Genomic DNA, 18,491 nt, shown 5'->3' on the forward strand with positions numbered 1-18,491 from the left:
TTGCATCTTTTCGTCTTTCATGCCAGTTGCGGCTACCAAGTCTTGTTGGTGCTCCCGCCGCGCAACGACCGCCTGGACGCCGATATCCAACGTGGGACAGTTTGTGAACGGCTCCTGGTTTTCCACATCATCGCTGAGTCCCCACAGCTGCAGCGACAAAGTCCTTGTGAATTCTTCTGAACTTCCTGCCAAGGGTGAGCATTGTGCTTCTGTGCCTCCTGGTCAACTCCGAGTGGCATAGACTCTATTCCCTCTGCTTGCAGGTTCTCCTCTTCAAGAAACCACCCTTGGATTCCACCGGACATCTTCACAGACTTCTCCAATGCCCTTTCTTCCTAAGTCGCCCATTGTCTACGAGAGGTTCCAACATCACTTCACCCCTATGCTCCTGACTTTCCTGGTGCAGGTAACCTGGTTCCTGGGGCATTCACGGGTGGGGGGGCTCTCCAACCTTCTGTCCTCCAAAGGGTTCCTTCGGGCTCCTCTGGCAAATTATCAATTGACTTCTATTGAACACGCGGCTGTGTTCGCACTCTACACACAGCCTTCGGGTTCCTGGGTACTTACCTTCGGTGGTTTCTGGATCTCCAAGCTCTTCTAAGTCCTTTGGTCCAAGGCCCGTTCTTCTATGCAGTTCGCATCCCACATATTTAGTATATGGTTTAGTCTGCCCCTGGAGACCAGTGTATATTTGTGCTACTTACCTGATTTCTTAGAAGTATTCTTATGTGTATTGCTTATTTCTCTAGATAGGAGATATACATAGTGATTGTGTTGTGTTAATAAATAGACTTATTTTTCATAAACACTATGTGGTTCTTTCTCATCTAATCTACACTCCTAATTAAAAGTGGTAAAACAAGCTGCTATACAGGCTGAAGGCTGCTGTCCACAGCTACCCCATTTAGAGTGTTTAAGGTTCACTAAAATCACCTTAATGGTCGCCTGGATTAGTGCATGGTGCATCACTGTAAGTGTACACCATATACTAAGCCAGCCTCCTACAGCAGCTCCTTGGTGCTGCCTCTGCCCTGTCTGTTAGCAAGTCAGCATGAGCATCAGTGGCATGTTGAGTGGTGATTTACAGATCAATCAGAATAGTGTCCCAGTTGGTTGCTATTGGATATTTACACAGCCCTAGGCTGCCTTCCATATGTAAGGCAACGCTCTCTGCCTGGGCACATGCAATGAGGGATTACGTCCAGGCTACAAGAGCTGGGCATTCATGTGATTCCCATCATCGGGAAATGAGCCATTTTCTGTCAAGAACCCTTAGTCAAGGAAGTGGGATGTGACCCTTTGTTTCTTCTTCCTGCATTAAAGGCCTAGAAGACATACTTCCCATGTATGCAGCGCTGGGCGCCCTGTACAGGCGGATTGGTGGAATGGGGCACCCTGCCAGTCTTGGTGCAGGGGCAGGCAAATCTATAACATATGGAGGAAGTCTGCATGTAGCAAGTGACAATAAGGGCAGGCGGCATCCATGCATTGGAAATAGCGATAATCTTGGCAGGGTTGAGATATGCTTTGAAGTAAAATTGGATAAGGTGGAAGCCGGGATTGCAGGGGATATGGACTGGGCTTTCCAGCAAGGTAGTCCATTCTTTGTCCGTGCAGGGATGAGCCAAATCGTCTTCCAAACTGTGGCGGAGGGCTGTGAGCTGTAATGCAGCGTGGATCCATAGCGAGTCAGCAAACCATCAGGATCAGGTGCCGGTCTAGTGCCATCATAGGAAGGTCCTGCACAGTGACGTGTGTCAGGTGTTCCTGTACTAAGTCATCCCACCTGTTCCCCAACACCGCGATCAGGTAGTTGTATAGGAGGAAATGGCCAGGTGGTAAATCATTCTCCTCCATCAAGCACTGAGAAATGAGGCCTCCGTCCGCTCGAGGCCCTCTTGTGTTTTTTTTTTTTGATGGCCTACCACATGCCAGACGGTTATTTACGCCGATGAAGTGGTGATCTGGCCCCTGGGTGTGCCAAGCAGGGCGATTGCTAGAGCATAGGAGGTCACCGATCTCGTTAGGTAAGGGCATCAGCATCGGTGAAAGCACCGAAATGCTACTTCTAGGAGTGGTGCTCGTGTGTAAGGGTTGAACAGGCAGGCACTGTTGTTGATGTGTCAGAAAGCTGTAGGCCTGCCAACCATTTAGCTACCAATTGTAGTTGGGCTGCAAGGTAGTAGTATTCGATATTTGGTACTGCAAGCCCACCCTAAACTGTGGGTAAGTATAATTTCCAAAGCGCCACCCTGCAGCGAGAATTGTTCCATATAAATTCCCTCTTTAGCTTCTCGAGATAGTGAAAGAAGGGTGCTGGAATATAGAGGGGGACGTTGGTAATATAGGTGACAGGGGAAGACTACCATTTTAAGGAGGGCCACATGCCCCTCTACCGATAAAGGCAGTGTCTACCAAAAAATCATCTGTGCTCTTAGAGACCTAGTGGCTCATGTGAGCTTACTATCAAATAGGTCCGTAGGTGAATAATACACCCGAATTCCTAGATGACGGAATGTGGTGGGTTGCCAAGTTATGTGGGTCCCGCTGAGCTTTAAGTGTGGGTCTAGTAGTGCAGGATCGAAGGGTAACAGGCAAGACTTAGCCCAGTTGACCTTCAGGCCAGAAAGGTTAGTGAAGTGGTTAAGCATCTGGGCGATTGCATCAGGAATTGAATGCACAACCCTGAGATAGATAAGCAGATCATCCGCATAAAGAGAGATGGAACAGATTCCATCGCCCATGGGGATACCCCAGTCACCACTCCTTTCGCGAAGGGCAAGTGCCAGTGACTCTTTCACTAGGGAGAAGAGTAATGGGTAGAGCGGACAGCCCTGCCAGGTGTCCCTGCAAATCTGTGTCATCTCCGAGACCAGGAGAAGTGTCCTGACACTGGCCAAAGGTTGTGTGTACAGTAGCTTACCCAGTTGCATAAAACGACTTCCAATGCCATAACTTGGTAGCATTTCAAACAAGATTGCCTCTTGTATTTCAAAGCAGTATGGGGTCATCAAGCTCGCCCACTGGTCTGGTGTAATGCGGGGTAGAGGCACAGTGGAGAGGAAGGAGTCGTTGTTGTGTGAGTTAGCATTGGATACCGATTAATCTAGCGAAATACAGTGGCTGATCAGCTTGTGGTGTATGTCGCACTGAGTGTAAAGCAGGGTGCCAGCAGTGGATGGGGTACCTTGGTTGATCTGAGCATATCAGCCATGCCAATAGTGGGCCAGATTTGTTGGCAGTGGCATGAGTCTGCGTAGTTTATGCAGCGCAGTCACTCCCAACAGCGAGGCATGGTCTCGTTGCACCTGCAGTAGGTGGCACAAGTTTGCTGGGCTTTGTGCCGTCAGGGTCTTGTCTTTCAGGAGTGTGTGTTCTATTTGGGATATGTCTTTATCAAGTTGTTTGCGCATGTTCCAATTTACCCCCAAGCAGTGGCCTCCAATTGCCACCTTAAACGCATCCCAATCAACCAGTCTAGTTGTTGCAGAGTCATAATTGAGCTCAAACTAATCCTCAATGGCAGTGTTAAGTGAAGCACGAAAGGGGAGGATCTTTAAGTACTGCTGTTTGTAAGCGCAGGGTGGGAATGGTGGGAGGGCCTGTGTCCCATGTAAGCTGCAGGTGTTGGGGATTGTGATCGGAATGGGTACGGCCAAAATAGTCGATGTGTGTAACGGAGGCTAGTAAGTTGGTTGTGCCAATAAATCAGTCAATTCTAATGTGCAGGTGATGTGGTGGGGAGAAGAAGGAAAACACTGTTGTGTATGCGGTAAGCTGGTGCCAGATATCAATGACCTGCCAATGTTGAAGCCAGTCATGTAGTACCTGGGCGTTAGAGGTTGCAGCTGTGTGGGGAAGTGTAGGGAAGGATTGATAGATGTCAGTGTTCAGGACAATCGAAGACCCGTCCTATAAGCCACGGAACCCCACTCCAATGGGAGAGTGTCTCAGACAGATTGTGGAGGAACAGGATTTGCTCTGTGTTCGGTGCATATATGCTGCCTATGAGGATGTAGCGGCCGTCCAAGCTGCCTTTGATTCACACATAGCGGGCTCTCCTTATCGACAACCACCTCCTCTGCAGTGAAGGGGACCCCTGGTTTGACCCAAATCAGTACTTCTCTAGCATAGGAGGAGAAATTGGTGGCGAACACTTGACAACGCCAGCGCCTTTGAAGCTTAGTTGCTTAGGTGAGTGTTAAATGTGTCCATTCCCCGCACATTCCAAGTAATGATGTTAGTGTGTGTAATGTCTGTGTGTGAGGGTATGTTGATCTGCTACCCGGTGCAGAGCTGGGGACCCGCGCAGAATGTGCATCAGGGTCGGGTCTCGCAGAGCAGAGAAATGTAACCAAACACAAACCCAAGAAAAAACATTTGATACTATTAGAGCAGGGAGAATACATGTTCCGCCCAAACTGCAGAACAATGTGCAGCAGAGACATCAGAACTACAGCAAAGAGGGTGCAAGGAGTGGGTGGAGCTGCAGCAGCCAAATATGACGTACCCCATGCAATGAGGAAGTGAGTGTGCCAGCCAGCCAGTTGCACGCAGCACCACATCCGGGCACCATGTTGTGGCTCCAAGTGACAGCATAATGTCAGAAATGCGTGTCATTAAAGTGCAGGGCAAAGAGCCTGCTTGCCTTCTATAAAGGAAAAGAAGTTAGTTGGGATACAAGTTAGTCTATAATGGTTTGCAGTCCTTGGTGCATTCGTCAAACAGGCTGCTGCAATCTATAGAGCACAGTTCAGATGATGTCGTTGGCCGAATGTGGAGTGACGTTAGGGGGACCATTGAATTTCTGTCAGAGGGCAATGTAGGAGATGATCCGTCATCACTGGTGGACTTTGCAGATTCAGGGCCTGAGTCTCAAATAACCTCACTTATCACCACCACTGATTGCAGAGCTCGCCTTCTTTCATGTATCACTTGCTCCAGGTCAGGAACCGCCTTGGGTCTGGGGGCGCGCTGTGTTAGCCAGCGGCATCTGAATCGTCAACTTCCAATGGGATTGCAAGGCACAGCATTTTCCGGTGGGGATTGTCGATACAGTGCAAGTCCCAATGACTCCAGCCATTCCCAGGCGCCCCCTGGGGATTCGAAGACATGCACCTTCCCCTCGGCTGCAACATGAAGACATGCAGGGAACAAGAGGAAGTACCGCAAATCCAGGTTGCGAAGATGACATTTCACAGACAAGTAGGAATTCCGTTGACATGGCACCGCCCCAGTATAGTCTGAAAAAACATGATGTGGGCATTGTCAACGACAACATCTCGAAGCTTCCGGGTTTCTCGTAAAATGGAGTTGCCATCACAATAGTGAAGCCGGCGGAACAGTAGTGGTCTGGGATTGGAGCCTGGCCCTCTCAATCGAGAAACTGTGATCGGGCAATCAGAGTGAGCAGGTTGCATAGCAGATGCTCAATGTATTCTACCACGTTTTGCCCCTCAACGCCCTCTTGGAAGGCCTACCATGCGGACATTATTTCTTCCTGAACGGCCTTCCGCATCCTCCACCATTCACTCGAGGGTATGCACATGGTTCACCAGTGCCTGCATGGATGACTCAATCTGTTTGGATTACAGTTGAATTTCGGCAAGATTTTGTTCTGCAGTGCGGACCTTGTCAGACAGCTTGTCTTGGTCTGCGTGTAGCAGAGTGAGATCTACCGCCATGTTACCTATTTTGCTCTCCAAGGAAACCCGGATGCTTTCTAGGGACGCCCTAGTATCCAGGACTACGTCCAATTTGTCTCCTAGGGATTAGGGGTGGCCATGAGGGTCTATGGACGCAGGGTGTCGGCCAGTTTGTCAGCAGTAGCAGGTGGGCATGAGGCCACACCGGGTGCCCAAACGCAGGCGCCCCATTGTTTAGTGGTCTGTGGTTGAGCCCTGAGCTGGGAGAGGACCAGGTGTCTAATGGCAGCAGGCCCGCTTGCCAGCACCTTAGGGTCCACTCAGATGCCGCAGCCAAGTGAGTCCAGTCGTGCCCAGGTAGAAGCTCACATCAGAAGGGGCATAAGGGTGGGCAACAATAATGAGGTCAAAGGTGCGTCCCATTGGGCAGCAGATGTAGGTGATTCCAGCAGCGACGGTCACAAGGGTTACTATGGGTGAGAAGGGCTAGGAGGTAGCAGATGGGTAGCGTCACAAGAAGAGGGTCCCCTTCCCCTGCCTCAGCAGAGCTCTGCACCTCCAGATAGCACATGCCAGGGGATCCTCACCAATAGCCCCCCCTTGGCTGGGTTCACCACATCAGCAGGGATGCCCAGGGTGGAGAATGATGGGGCCCAGACGACAACTGCCAGTCAGAAAGAATGTGGTATGACCACGAGGGCAGACAGCAGTGGTATGCTTGTGCAGCAGCTCAGACTCATTTGGTCCCACGCCTAAGCCACAGGTGGCCCGCTGTATAACTTTTTTGCGGCTATGCCCTGGTGCACTGCAAAAAATAGGTATGAACGACTCCCACCTTATCCAGCATCTGGCAGCGGCGCCCATCCTCGGGAGGCTAAGGCGTCCGCACTGCGGCGCACAAAGAAGACAGAAGCAGGTCAGGCAGAGGCCTGTATTCCCTGGGACTCGTGGCGAGGAGTAGGTGGCCTCTGGCAGCCAAGAACCCCCATCCTTCTTTGTAAAGTGCTGGCCGCTGCGGTTCCTGGGAGGCAGGTCAGGCCATCAGGTATTGCTGGCGGAACGGAACTGTCTGCGTCTGGGGCAGCAATGCGCTCCGGCCGAGATTTTATATGGCTCAGGCCTTAGCGTAAGGTGGCGCGACAGCAGCAAACCACACCACACAGTTCGGTCCAAAGCACCGCACCACCAGTGTTGTCGCCGTCCGGGCAGGGCCAGGGCCGGGCTTCGTCCTGTACCAGCGACTGAGAGTGCAGTGTCGCCCCCACGACTGTCGGGCACCACCACCAAAGTGGACCCAGGCCTTGGCAGCGGCCTCCCCAGTCACTTCCACCGCCCTCATCGTCTCTTGCACTAGGACATTGGCGCTATCAGGGCTATGCCAGGTATGTGGCAGTGACTGTTGTTGGCTTCGATGGCTGACAGGATATTTTCGGATAAACGGGGTGTCTTAGCGGAGCCTCGTTAGAGTGTGCCCACCATCTTGGCTGCTCTAGCCACGACCCCAAGACACCACATCCATTACTCACCACGGACCCTTGCCACTCATGGGAATCAATCACCCCTGAGTGAGCATATTTTTTCAATTTCACTAGGGTGTTAATTCCCGCTCTGCATGTATGCTTCGGTCACTCTATCCACACTATTAAAAATTGGATTGTCCGATTCCCCTATATTCCTCTAGTCCTGATGAGACCCTTGTATCTGGTACACGGGTCGCAATGTTATCGACACTGATGAGTAACAAAGAAACAAGTGGGCAACCAATTATAACCAGTGGACTAATTTGACATCTTTGACAGTTGTACATTGCAAACACACAAACATTTCTGTATTTCTTTATTTCTGTAATTGGCTTTGTTGTGTTTTTTTCACTAGGGACACTGCACTGTTTTGCACTTTGATGACAGACTATGTTGGACTTGTAAAATATTTAAAGAGATAAAACTATCCTCTTTGTTTTATGAGCAAGTTGTTCATGAAGATATTAGTGTTAGGAATACTTTAGCATTCATTGAGCAAGGTTATTTAGCCTCCTGATTCATTCATTTGCTCTAAATTATACCAGTGAGAACCATTATTGCAGGATAATTATTTATGCCCAGTTTCCCATGGTTTTAAGGGTTGCTCTTGTAGCACAATAATATGTCATGTATATCTGTCAGGCAGCCACATAGGCGTCAGTACACATATTCACAAAGCACTACTGCCTTGGCAGTGAACTCTGTCGTGATGGAAATTTTGCCAATTTGGTACTGCAGGACTTGTTAGTCTGAGTCATTCCATGGACCCAACCTTTTGGAAGGTGCTGCTTTGGTATTTATTCATAAGGTAAGGTATGTGCAGTTAGAAGTATCCATCAGAACAACTTACCTTTGGTAACATTCTTTTTGATGGATTCCTCACCAACCTCCCTGTTCTGTGGAATGGTTTCCTTCCTTCTAAAAAAGGAAATCTGCACATGGGGTCTTCCAGTTCGCTGATGGACTCAACGTCTGAGGGCACTGACGAGTTCATGAAAAAAAACTGATGTCAGCGTGCATGGGTGGCACTTATATGTGGCTCACCACCCACCCGCATGCAGGAGCACTGCTGTTGAGTTTTCTCCGTCAAATCAAGCAACTGGGGATATACACAAGGTGAGGAATCTGCGGTAAGGTAGAGAATCCACCAAAAAGAGCATTACCAAAGGTAAGTAACTTGTTCTTTAGCTAAGAAATTGTTCCCTAAATGTGTTGATCTGATCCATTGATGTTGCTATGCCAAACATTTTTCAGTGAATGAAATGAGTCTGGCTTTTCAAATAAACGTATATACCAATGGTACGTGTTTTAATTCCTGTAATCAGTTATTAGACTAGTTTGTTTTTTAATGTATCCTGCTGAATAAGCTATTTTCTATTACCTTACAGTGTGTGCAGTGAGGCCCTTAGCTACTTCTTGACACTCACATCAGAAAGTCACAGAGAAGCTTGGACTAACCTCTTACTGTTATTCCTGACAAAGATTTTGAAGATAAGTGATGATAGGGTAAGCTTAGCTTTTACATTCTAGTAAAATATATATTTGTATTTTTTTACAGCATTGTTTTTCCTTATTCTTGAAGTGTTGCATGGGCCAGAATACTCTTTCTTTCCAAATAGTTGTGTGCACATGGATCTGAATATCCAATAGACCACAATGGTTGTTTCCATTTAGCATTTAGCCTTTATTCCCTGCTGCTGGCCTCAGGCATAGTGCCAGATGACAACATGACCAGTCTAATCTGATAGAGACTTCTAGCTGCAGATTCCTTACCTTTGAATATCCCAGGCATCCGACTGGATCCATAAACTTCTGCAGAGCAATACCCCTTGCGCGCACCATTGGGTGGCTCCATTCGGCTCCGCGTGGTGTCGTCGACATCGTTAGCGTAGGTTATGACGTTGTGGTACCTATATAGGCACCACCCAGGCACGCGGACGTCAGTTCTTTTCTTTCTGCACCAGTTAAGCGCTGATCTGGGAAGAGCTGCCCCTCTGTCTCTTTTTGACAGGTTCTTTCTCAACGTCTTCGAGGAAGACAGGTTTTAAGCCATGCGGGACCTGTGCCTGCACGACATCGGTCGCCGATCCCCACCTTGTATGCCTATGGTGTCTGTAGCGTGACCATGATCTGAAGTCGTGCTGAGACTGTTGGGCCATGGCTCCTAAGACCTTGAGGGAACAGGCTTTGAAGCTCCTTGCAGCCCGACAGCTGACACTGTCAAGCTAGACTCCGCAGAGGTCCCGGTCCCGATCTAGGAAGAGGAGGTCGCAGAACTGCTCCCAGAGCCCAAAGTCCTCTTCAGCTCGCTTGAGGTCGTCGGGACACTCGGGGAAGAGGCACAAGAAGAAGAATCGTCCAAGCGGACTTCGTCTTCACCTTGGATGTCGTCTGTCGACGAAGGAGGTAAGGGGCACCAATGCTCTAGGCACAGTTCTGCGGAGCCAGGGTCAACTTCGCGCCTCCCCCATTTTTTGGGTGCTGGAGCAACCCCCGCTCGGACTAAAGAGTTTTACGAGGCCATGCGCCACGTATTTTAGCCTAAGGCCCCGTGGGGATGGGAGGGGCCCCAAAGGATTCGACGCCGTCAAGTCCGGCCTAAGCACCAGTGGGGCCTCAGGGGTCCGATCCCGGATCCGGGTCGACACAGGTCGTGCCACCGTGACCTCCTCCGGCGTCGGACCCGAAGTCAGTGCCTGTGGTGCTGCCAGTCCCATCCTCATCCCCGACTACACGGAGCTGGAACGACTTAGCTCGACGCTGATTCTGACGTCGATTGAACCCAGAGGTTCTATGTTGTCGCCTGAGCACTTTGTGGATGTGCTAGGCCTTGGAGAGGAATGGCTGGGTTCTATGGACCCTCTAGATCACCGAGAAGACTCTGCAGAGCAGTTGGATTGGTATGGTGAACTTGAACAGGCCAGTGGAATGGATACTTCTCCAGATACTGGCATGCTCTCTCTGCCAACTGTGGCTACGGAGGAGGGGGCAACTTATGCCATGGTGGTTAAGAAAGCAGCTGAGGTCCTTGTATTGGAGCTGCCCTCAGTGGAGGTCAGGACTAATCTCCTGGTTGAAGTGCTTCAGTCTGGGGTTTCCACCTTAGAACCCCTTTTGCCCTTTAATGAAGCACTTACTGATGTCCTTCTAGGCACATGGTCGAAGCCGAGCACAGAGGCTCCTGTGAATAGGACAATTGCCCGCCGCCATAGCCCAGCTCCGGGTGACCCAAAGTTCCTCAGCCAACACCCTGGCCCAGAAAGTTTGGTGGAGAAGGCTCAACTTCCCAAGGCACGTTCCCTTCCGCCCCTCCGGATAGGGAATCCAAGAGGCTGGATTTATTTGGGAAGAAAATGTTTTCTTCTTCCAGACTGGCATTGTGGTCGGTGAATACTGTGTGCTTATTGGGCTGTTTCTCCCACTCCTTTTGGAAGACGGTTGCGCATGTGCTGCCAGAAGTCACGGAGGAGTCCCCGGCTGTGCGCTCTCAAGCTGTTAAGGACGGAGATATGCAACAAAATTCACCATCAGGTGTGGCCTTGATACGACAGATTCGCTGGGTAAACCAATTTTCACGACAGTGGCCTTGAGGCACCACGAGGACAACTGGCTTCTTGGGGGATGTCCAGGCAAATCTAATGGACATGCCCTTTGATGGAACCAGCCTTTTTGGGTGAAAGGCAGATTCAGCCCTAGTGAGGTTCAAGGACTCTCAAGCTGCGGCCAGATCCTTGGGCTCCTCTACTACTCCTCGTGGCCAGTCTACCTTCCGCTCCTTTTGTGGCAACGAAAGGGTTTCCATCTGTGTCAGACCTATCCTAGCCACCGTCCTGTGCATCCTTCCCAAGCTGTGCAGGGACGTGGACGCTGTTCATTCTGGCCTAGTAATGGAAGCCAGAAGTTGTTGGCCTCCCAGCCGTTGGCAGCCGCAGCCTCCAAGCACTCCTAGTCTGACTCTGCAAGACTACACCACTCCAGTTGGTGGGAGAATCCATCTTTATCTCCTGCACTGGAGGTCCATAACATCGGACAACTGGCCATGCAGATCATTCAGGAGGGCTATTCTCTTCCTTTCCTTTCCTACTCCCATTCTGCCAAATCAGGAACAGCTGACGGAGGATCGTTTAAAATTACTGAAGGAGGAAGTTACAGTTCTCTTGGCCAAGGGAGCTATAGAAATGGCCCCGGTTTCAGAAGTAGACAGTGGGTGTTACTCCCGCTACTTTCTGATTCCGAAGAAGAACAAGGGGCTACGGCCCATTTTAGATCTGCAGACAGTCAATCTCTTCCTCAAAATGGAGAATATCAAGATGCTCACTCTGGCTCATGTCTTGTCTGCCCTAGACCAAGGAGACTGGATGGTAGCATCAGACCTCCAGGATGCGTATTTTCACATCCCCATTCTGCCGGGCCACAGGTGTTACCTGTGGTACAAGGTAGGCCCTGAGCCCTTTCAGTTTACTGTGCTCCCCTTCGGCCTAACCAGCGCCCCTCGGATGTTCACCAAGGTGATGGCGGTGGTCGCAGCTCATCTGCGCAGGTTAGGGGTGTCAGTCTCCCTCGACGACTGCCTGTTGAAGGCGTCCTCGCTCCAGGCAGTTGTCTCCCACCTTCAGACTAAGGCGAACCTCCTGCATTCTCTGGGGTTCTCTATAAACGTGCCGAAGTCACACCTTACTCCTTCTCAAACGCTCCCTTTCATCAGAGTTGTTCTGGACACAGTGCAGTTTCGGGTCTATTCTCCTGAGCAGCGAGTCCAGGATTTTCAGGCTGATACCGATATTTTAGCCTCTATCCTAGATTTCATTGAAACTGGCTCTGAGGCTGTTGGGCCTGATGGCCTCCTGCATCCTGTTGGTAAAGCGTGCAAGGTGGCGTATGTATGCGGGCTCTGCAGTGGGACTTGAAGTTCCAGGGGTCACAGCATCAGGAGAGATCACCGATGTGGTTCAGATCTCAGAAGGGACGGCGAAAGCTCTGCAGTGGTGGTTTACGAACTGCGATTGAGTCAATGGCAGACTCCTCTCCCTTTTCCAACTAGACCTCTTGGTTGTGACAGATGCATCACTTCAGGGATGGTGCGGCAATCCGGGAGAGGTGGATATGAGCGGACACTGGTCTTCGGCGGAGTAGGGACTCCACATAAATTTGTTGGAGCCCTGAGTGATTCGGTTGGCATTGAAGGCATTTCTTCCAGTTAGTGCTGGTGTTCATGGACCAAACCACCGCCATGTGGCACTGCAACAAGCAGGGTGGGGAGGAGTCATGGACCCTTTGTCAAGAGGCCCTGTGTCTCTGGACATGGCTGGAACAGCAGGGCATAACCCTGGTGGTTCAACACCTAGCAGGTTCTCTGAACGCCAGGGTGGACCAACTCAGCCGTTGATGCCTAGAGGATCATAAATGGCATCAACAGTCGGAGTTGGCGCAAGGTCTCTTTCAGCAGTGGGGAGAACCTTGGTTAGATTTATTCACCTCCAAAGAGAACGGGCAGTATCAGCAGTACTGCGCCCTGGAGTTTCCATGACAAGTAACGCTCGGCGATGCTTGTCGTTGCGAGTGGAGCTCAGGTATGCTGTATGCCTTTCCACACATACCACTCCTGCCCAGTGTTCTGAAGAAGATCAGTAGCAATCGGGCCCAAGTCATTCTTGTGGCTCTGGACTGGGTGAGGAGAGTCTGGTATCCAGTGCCTCCTAAAATGGGCTTTGATTGTCCGATGAGGCTGCCCCTTCGGGAGGATCTTCTGTCACAGCAGCAGAGGAGGGTCCTCCAACCGAACCTGTCAACTGTGCGCCTCCATGCATGGAGATTGAGCAGCAGCAGTTGATGGCTTTTGACCTTCCTCCCAAAGTATGCAACGTTATTTTGGCAGCCAAACGGCCCTCCACTAAGATGGTAAATGCCTGCCATTGGCAGAAATTTGTATTCTATTGTACTGAAAGGTCTGTTGACCCTCTTTCTGCTTCTCTTTCCACTGTCCTTTTGTTCATTCTGACCCTTGCTCAGCAGGGCTATGCTTTGGGAACTCTCAAGGGTCACTTCTCTGATATTTTTTGCAGCTGCCAGACCAGCCCTCCTTCTTTAAGTCTCCTATTGTACATAGATTTCTAAAAGGTCTGGCTCACTTGTTTCCACCCATGCCATTTGTTATGCCACATTGGGACCTTAATGTGATCCTCACCTACCTGATGTGTGCTCCCTTTTAGCCTTTAGACAATTGTCCCCTCTGGCTGTTGACAATCAAAACAGCCTTCTTAGTGGCGATTACATCTGCCCAGAGAGTGAGTGAGTGAGTTGCAGGCGTTATCATGCTTGCCTCCCTATCTGATGTCTTTTCCAGACAAAGTGGTGCTTCCCACCTGGGCTTCCTTTTTGCCAAAAGTTGTGACCCCATTCCATCTGGGTCAATCTATCTTGCTGCCCACCTTCTTTGCTCCCCCGCATCCCTCTAAGGAAGAGGAGCGTCTCCACCGACTGGACCCAAAAAGGGCATTGTTCTATCTTGACCGTTCAAGAGTTCTGGGTGAATGACCAACTCTTTGTGGGGTACGTGGGAGTGAAGAAGGGAAGGGCAGTGCAGAAAAGGCTAATCTCTTGCTGGGTCTTTCTCTGAATTAAGATCTGCTATGCTCTGGCAAAGAAGCAGCCCCCTGAGGGATTAAGGGCCCATTCCACCAGGGGAAAGGCTGCAACTACGGCATTGGCTTGGGGTGTCCTAGTCCTAGACATCTGTCAGGCAACAATGTGGGCATCATTGCACAAGTTTGCCAAACATTATTGCCTGGACAATCAAGTCTGCAGCGAAAGGCATTTTGCCCGTTCAGTCCTGCAGGACTTTTAGTTTGAGGTATTGGTCCGCAACCCACCGTCAGGTTGGTATGGCTTGGGTATCTGATTCAAAGGTAAGGAATTTGCAGCAAAAAGTCTCTATCAGATGAACAAGTTACTTACCTTCGTTAAAGCATTGTCTGGTAGAGACTCTGTCTAGCTGAGATTCCTTACAGCCCCACCCTTGCCTCTCCGCTTTGCAGACTAATGTTGTAGGGCTAGGGTTATTCCTCTGTTCGGGGCCCTAGGTGTGCACACGACTACGTCAGTTACTTTGTGGCTCTGCGCTTTTGTCATGGAAAAAACGAAAAGTACTGAAGTCCGCGCGCCTGGTTGGCGCCTATATAGGTACTGAAAACAACAGAAGAGTGTACCTTTTTATTAAATATATGAATGGAGCACAAGTGTAGAATCCAAATAGGTTTTTAATAAAGCCCTCACTCACCAACCTGGTTGGTGACATGCTTCATCATCGGGCCCCACCAGGAGAGGCCGAATGCCACCCTGGTGTGCTTCGACACCAGAATTACTGCGGAGCAGGTTTTCTGTGTATTCAGTGAAAGTGAAAGTGAATTTAAAAATGTCTCCATATCCCCTACCTGTAGTGTGGGCAAGAAATGAGGCCCATGCATTATATAGTAACATATGTTATTTGTAAATGCGATGGCTTATTGAACACACTGCACTGCGCCCACATCCCCTTATTGCAAGCTTAATGTAGGACGACTTTTCATTTTTTGTGCTGAAGTAATTTACTGGCAACTACAGAGCACATTTAGCAGGAGCCTGCACTCATTTCCCTGCAGGAAGCATCAACCTGTCAACTTTTCTTTTTGTTGCAGTTTTACACAGTGCTAACTCGCACCAAGGCTATAGTATCGCTAATCTGGGAATGTGTCAAAGCACCCCTTGTTCATCCCAGAATTCATTTGAAGTTCTAACATTTTATAAAGGCAACATAACAAAATTAAGACAACCGTGGGTGCAATACTGCTGAAGTAGGAGCAGTAGAAGTTACAGCATTTTTTCTGGTGTATGTTGCAGAAAATAAACAAAATTTTATTTGTAATCACACTTTGTTGTTTTAATTGAAATATAAAGAATTTGGAAAGTAAGTTTTAGTCTGCTATGGCATAGTGTAGTTAGAATGGCTGCAATGTGAAGAATTTCCACCAAGTATTTTTAACCTATGTTTTTAACAGAAGTATCGACAAAGTACCCTTTTCTTTCCTTTACTTCATGCTTTCAAGATTTGAAAACATAACTAGAAATATTATGGAAGGCAAAGAAGGGCGTTTCAGTTTTTTAACAAAGTAGTTAGGTGGATATTGGAGGGGAAAAAAGATAGTCGTTGGAAGATAAAATGTGTATTTTTAATGAACAGTTTGAAACCAAACTGGCGACCATCCCCTCCAAGAAAGGTGGTTTGAAGTTACTTCATTTCTGGCGTTAGCCAAGCTCTTTTGATTTCACTACAATTATTTGTATAATATACTTTGGACACTCCTTCTCCCACATCACAGCAAAGACCTGGAACAACCTCCCCACGCAACTCTGGACCATCACCTCACTTCAGGAATTCTAATGGCTCTCAAGATCTGGCTGTTCTCATAAGCGTCCGGGACCTGTAAGTGCCTGGATACCCTGGTTTTAGCCACGCTTTATAAATCCTGATTGAGTGAAAAAGGCTGTCATCCAGCCCTCTTCATTCGTTGCTCTGTTATTGTGTCATTCACATTAAATCAGCCATTGGCTAACTTCACTGTGACTGGCTGCATTCTGCCCTTTCATCCACACCCAGAGTACTTCCCTTCAGTACTAGTGACTACTATGGCATTGGGTGCTTTTTGAGACCTACAATATTTTAGCTTGTAGCCAGTGTGTTATTGCGAACTAAAACAGAAAACAAACACTTTCTTTAAACCACAGGCCCTTTCTATGCCATAACTATACCAATTTAAATCTGAACAATATGGCAATTTAAAATATAATGTTAACACAAATTAAGCCCTCGGGTTGAATAAACAGCAGTGTAAAGAGGAAAATAACGGGTGAATGTTTGGCATATTTAGGGTACTGAGTGATTTTCAAATCTTTCCCTTCTACAGCAGCTTTTAGCTAAGAGAAAGACCATGGCTACCTAACTGGTGGATCCTGCAGCTTGGGCAACTGAAAGCATTTAAAGAGGTTTTGTCCAGCAGTAAGACACTCAATGCTTGGCCTTTCTGTGAGATGCGTTGACACTTTAGCTCTTTATTGGCCCACTGTGAGCTCAGCGGTTTTCAAGGGAGGGAGGGAGGACACCCAATGATTAACCAGTATTGGCTGCCTGAGGATAACATGATCAGCTGACTTTCCAATGAGCATGTTTCTTAGTGCTTGAAATGCACCACAATAATCCCAAAATTAGCGTGTCATTTTATTCTTCCAGTATGGATGACTGCCATTCTTTTCCTGCTTAACACTTGTAAATTAAGCATTGGCAGCCACAGTTTTCTCCCTCCTTACGATTGTATGACATTTCAAGTAAAAGACCAGCACTTACCACTTTTTAGGTCTCATGACCTGCGTTGCACTGCGCAGCAGTGCTCGTGCAAGCGAGAGTCCTTTTTTCTGGGGTTCAGAAATGGACCCTGGAATCGCACACGCTCTTGCGTGTGCGATTCCTTTTGTGCTACCCTTGGCCTTTGCGTGCGTCTTTTTATAAAAGACTGCACACAATTGGCCAAAGGTGGGCGCTTTGCTCCGCCCATGGCCTATTGGTGTCTATTACGCGCTTGGTGCGCGTAATAGACACCAATAGGCCATGTGGTTTCAATTATAGTGCCCAGACACGTGCGAACTTCCACGTGTTTAACGGCCAGTCCCCGCCGTAACGTGTTTAATACGCTGCTGCAGCGACGCAGCCACTTTTGGTTCGGTTTCTGTGTTATGGGAGCGAGCCGCTCCCCGGCGGCAGGCGCAGAGGTGGCGCTCGCGGCGCAAAGAGATAAGATGGCGGTGGAGTCCCGGGTCACCCAGGAGGAGATCAAGAAGGAGCCCGAGAAACCCATCGACCGCGAGAAGGTACCGTGTGCCCTGAGGGACTGCATGTCAGCCCCTTGGGAAAGCAAAAAGATGCCGCAGGGGCGAGGCCAGTCTGAGCGCCGCAGATACCAGATCGCTGAACGTATCCCCAGTTCTGCCCCCATGTGCCTGTCACCTGTGGGTCTGAACCTGCAGGCTGGGTGTCTGCAGCAATGCATTAATCAGTATTTATGTGGGCGTGCAGGCAGAGATAGCATGGGTGCGGTGTCTGTAGGTATGTGTTTGCAGAATGTGACCCGGTGTCTGCTTGTCGCATCTCTGTAAATGGGTATTTGCATCACTGATTTGATCTCTGTGTATGTATCTGCAAGGGAATGTGCAACAGCATTTGGGGTTCGGTCGTTTGGTTGTGTTTGAGGGAGTCTGCTGAGTTGCGCGTCTTCAGCCGTAGGTCTGCTGGTCTTTACGCAGTTTCTCTGCTGACTGAATGTACTTGTCAGCCGATGTGGGTGTCGGAAGAAGTGACAACCACCTTCCGCCCACGCTTACCACTGCTCCGGGTTAACACCGACCAAAGAGAGCGGATATCCGGTCAACCAAGAGCCAAAGAGGTTCCGGCTGAAAGGCTATTTGCCTGCATGTAGTGCTTGAAATGGAAAAATAGAAGTGCAGGTACTCCGTAGGAGGGTACCTGCTTGTTTCTGAGAAATGCTGGTACTCTCCAATTAAAAAGTGCCGGGACTCTCCCTCTCAAAAAAAAAGTGCCGGTACTCAGTAGTACCGGCCCATTTAAAGCACTGCGTGCAGGACGCCCTTTTTATTTAAAAACAAAGCACCAAAAAGTGTTTCTTGGTGGCAAATGTTCAGTTACTTTAATTATATCTTTTCGGGGGGGAGGAGCCTAGCGCGCATCTAAGATGGTCGCGTGAGCACAGGGCTCCCCGGACCCTTTCTGCTCCTCGGACTATATCCTGAGATTATCCTGATTTGGTTTATGGAATCTGGGAGATGAAGACCAGCTGATCATATATCTCTTTTTAAAACTCTAATTGGACCTGGGAATCCTGAGTTGTCGTCGTCGGAACTTTTGGGACCCACCCGGCGGAGGTGGCCGGGGTGAAGGTGACCCGTGGGGCCGGGCTGCAATTGAACAACAGCGGCCTCAGCGCGGTGCCAGTTGCCGAGTCAGCGCTTTCGGTTTCGATTTTGGCCTTCAGGAGATCGGCTGGCGTGCGTGCTCAAGGTGGCGAGGTGCCTCCTGGGCCTCTGCCCGAGGCTTGCTTCCATCTGCTATTGGTGGGCCTGACGCCTCCGACCCCCACATCGGCAGTTTGTGGTCCTTTGGCTGGCGCCCGCACACCTTTTGATCGGAGGTCCCATTGAGAGACTGCGCTCGCATGGCGGGCAAAGGGGGTCCGGAGGGGCGCAAGACCAAGGCTTCTCTGCGCGGGGGAGCGGTCCAGAGCAA

At 49.5% G+C, this 18,491-nt stretch overlaps 1 protein-coding gene across 1 annotated transcript in view; it reads left to right on the forward strand.

Moving 5' to 3' along the window:
* ARFGEF1 (ARF guanine nucleotide exchange factor 1) overlaps positions 1-18,491 on the forward strand; it is a 1,069,199-nt gene that overhangs the window by 1,032,546 nt on the left and 18,162 nt on the right. The window contains exon 38 of the mRNA XM_085605493.1: positions 8,554-8,671. Within this exon, the coding sequence (XP_085461619.1) occupies positions 8,554-8,671 (118 nt within the window). The remainder of the gene's footprint in view (positions 1-8,553; positions 8,672-18,491) is intronic.

Source organism: Triturus cristatus, chromosome 5_1 (assembly GCF_964204655.1).
Source record: "Triturus cristatus chromosome 5_1, aTriCri1.1, whole genome shotgun sequence".
NCBI lineage: Eukaryota > Metazoa > Chordata > Amphibia > Caudata > Salamandridae > Triturus > Triturus cristatus.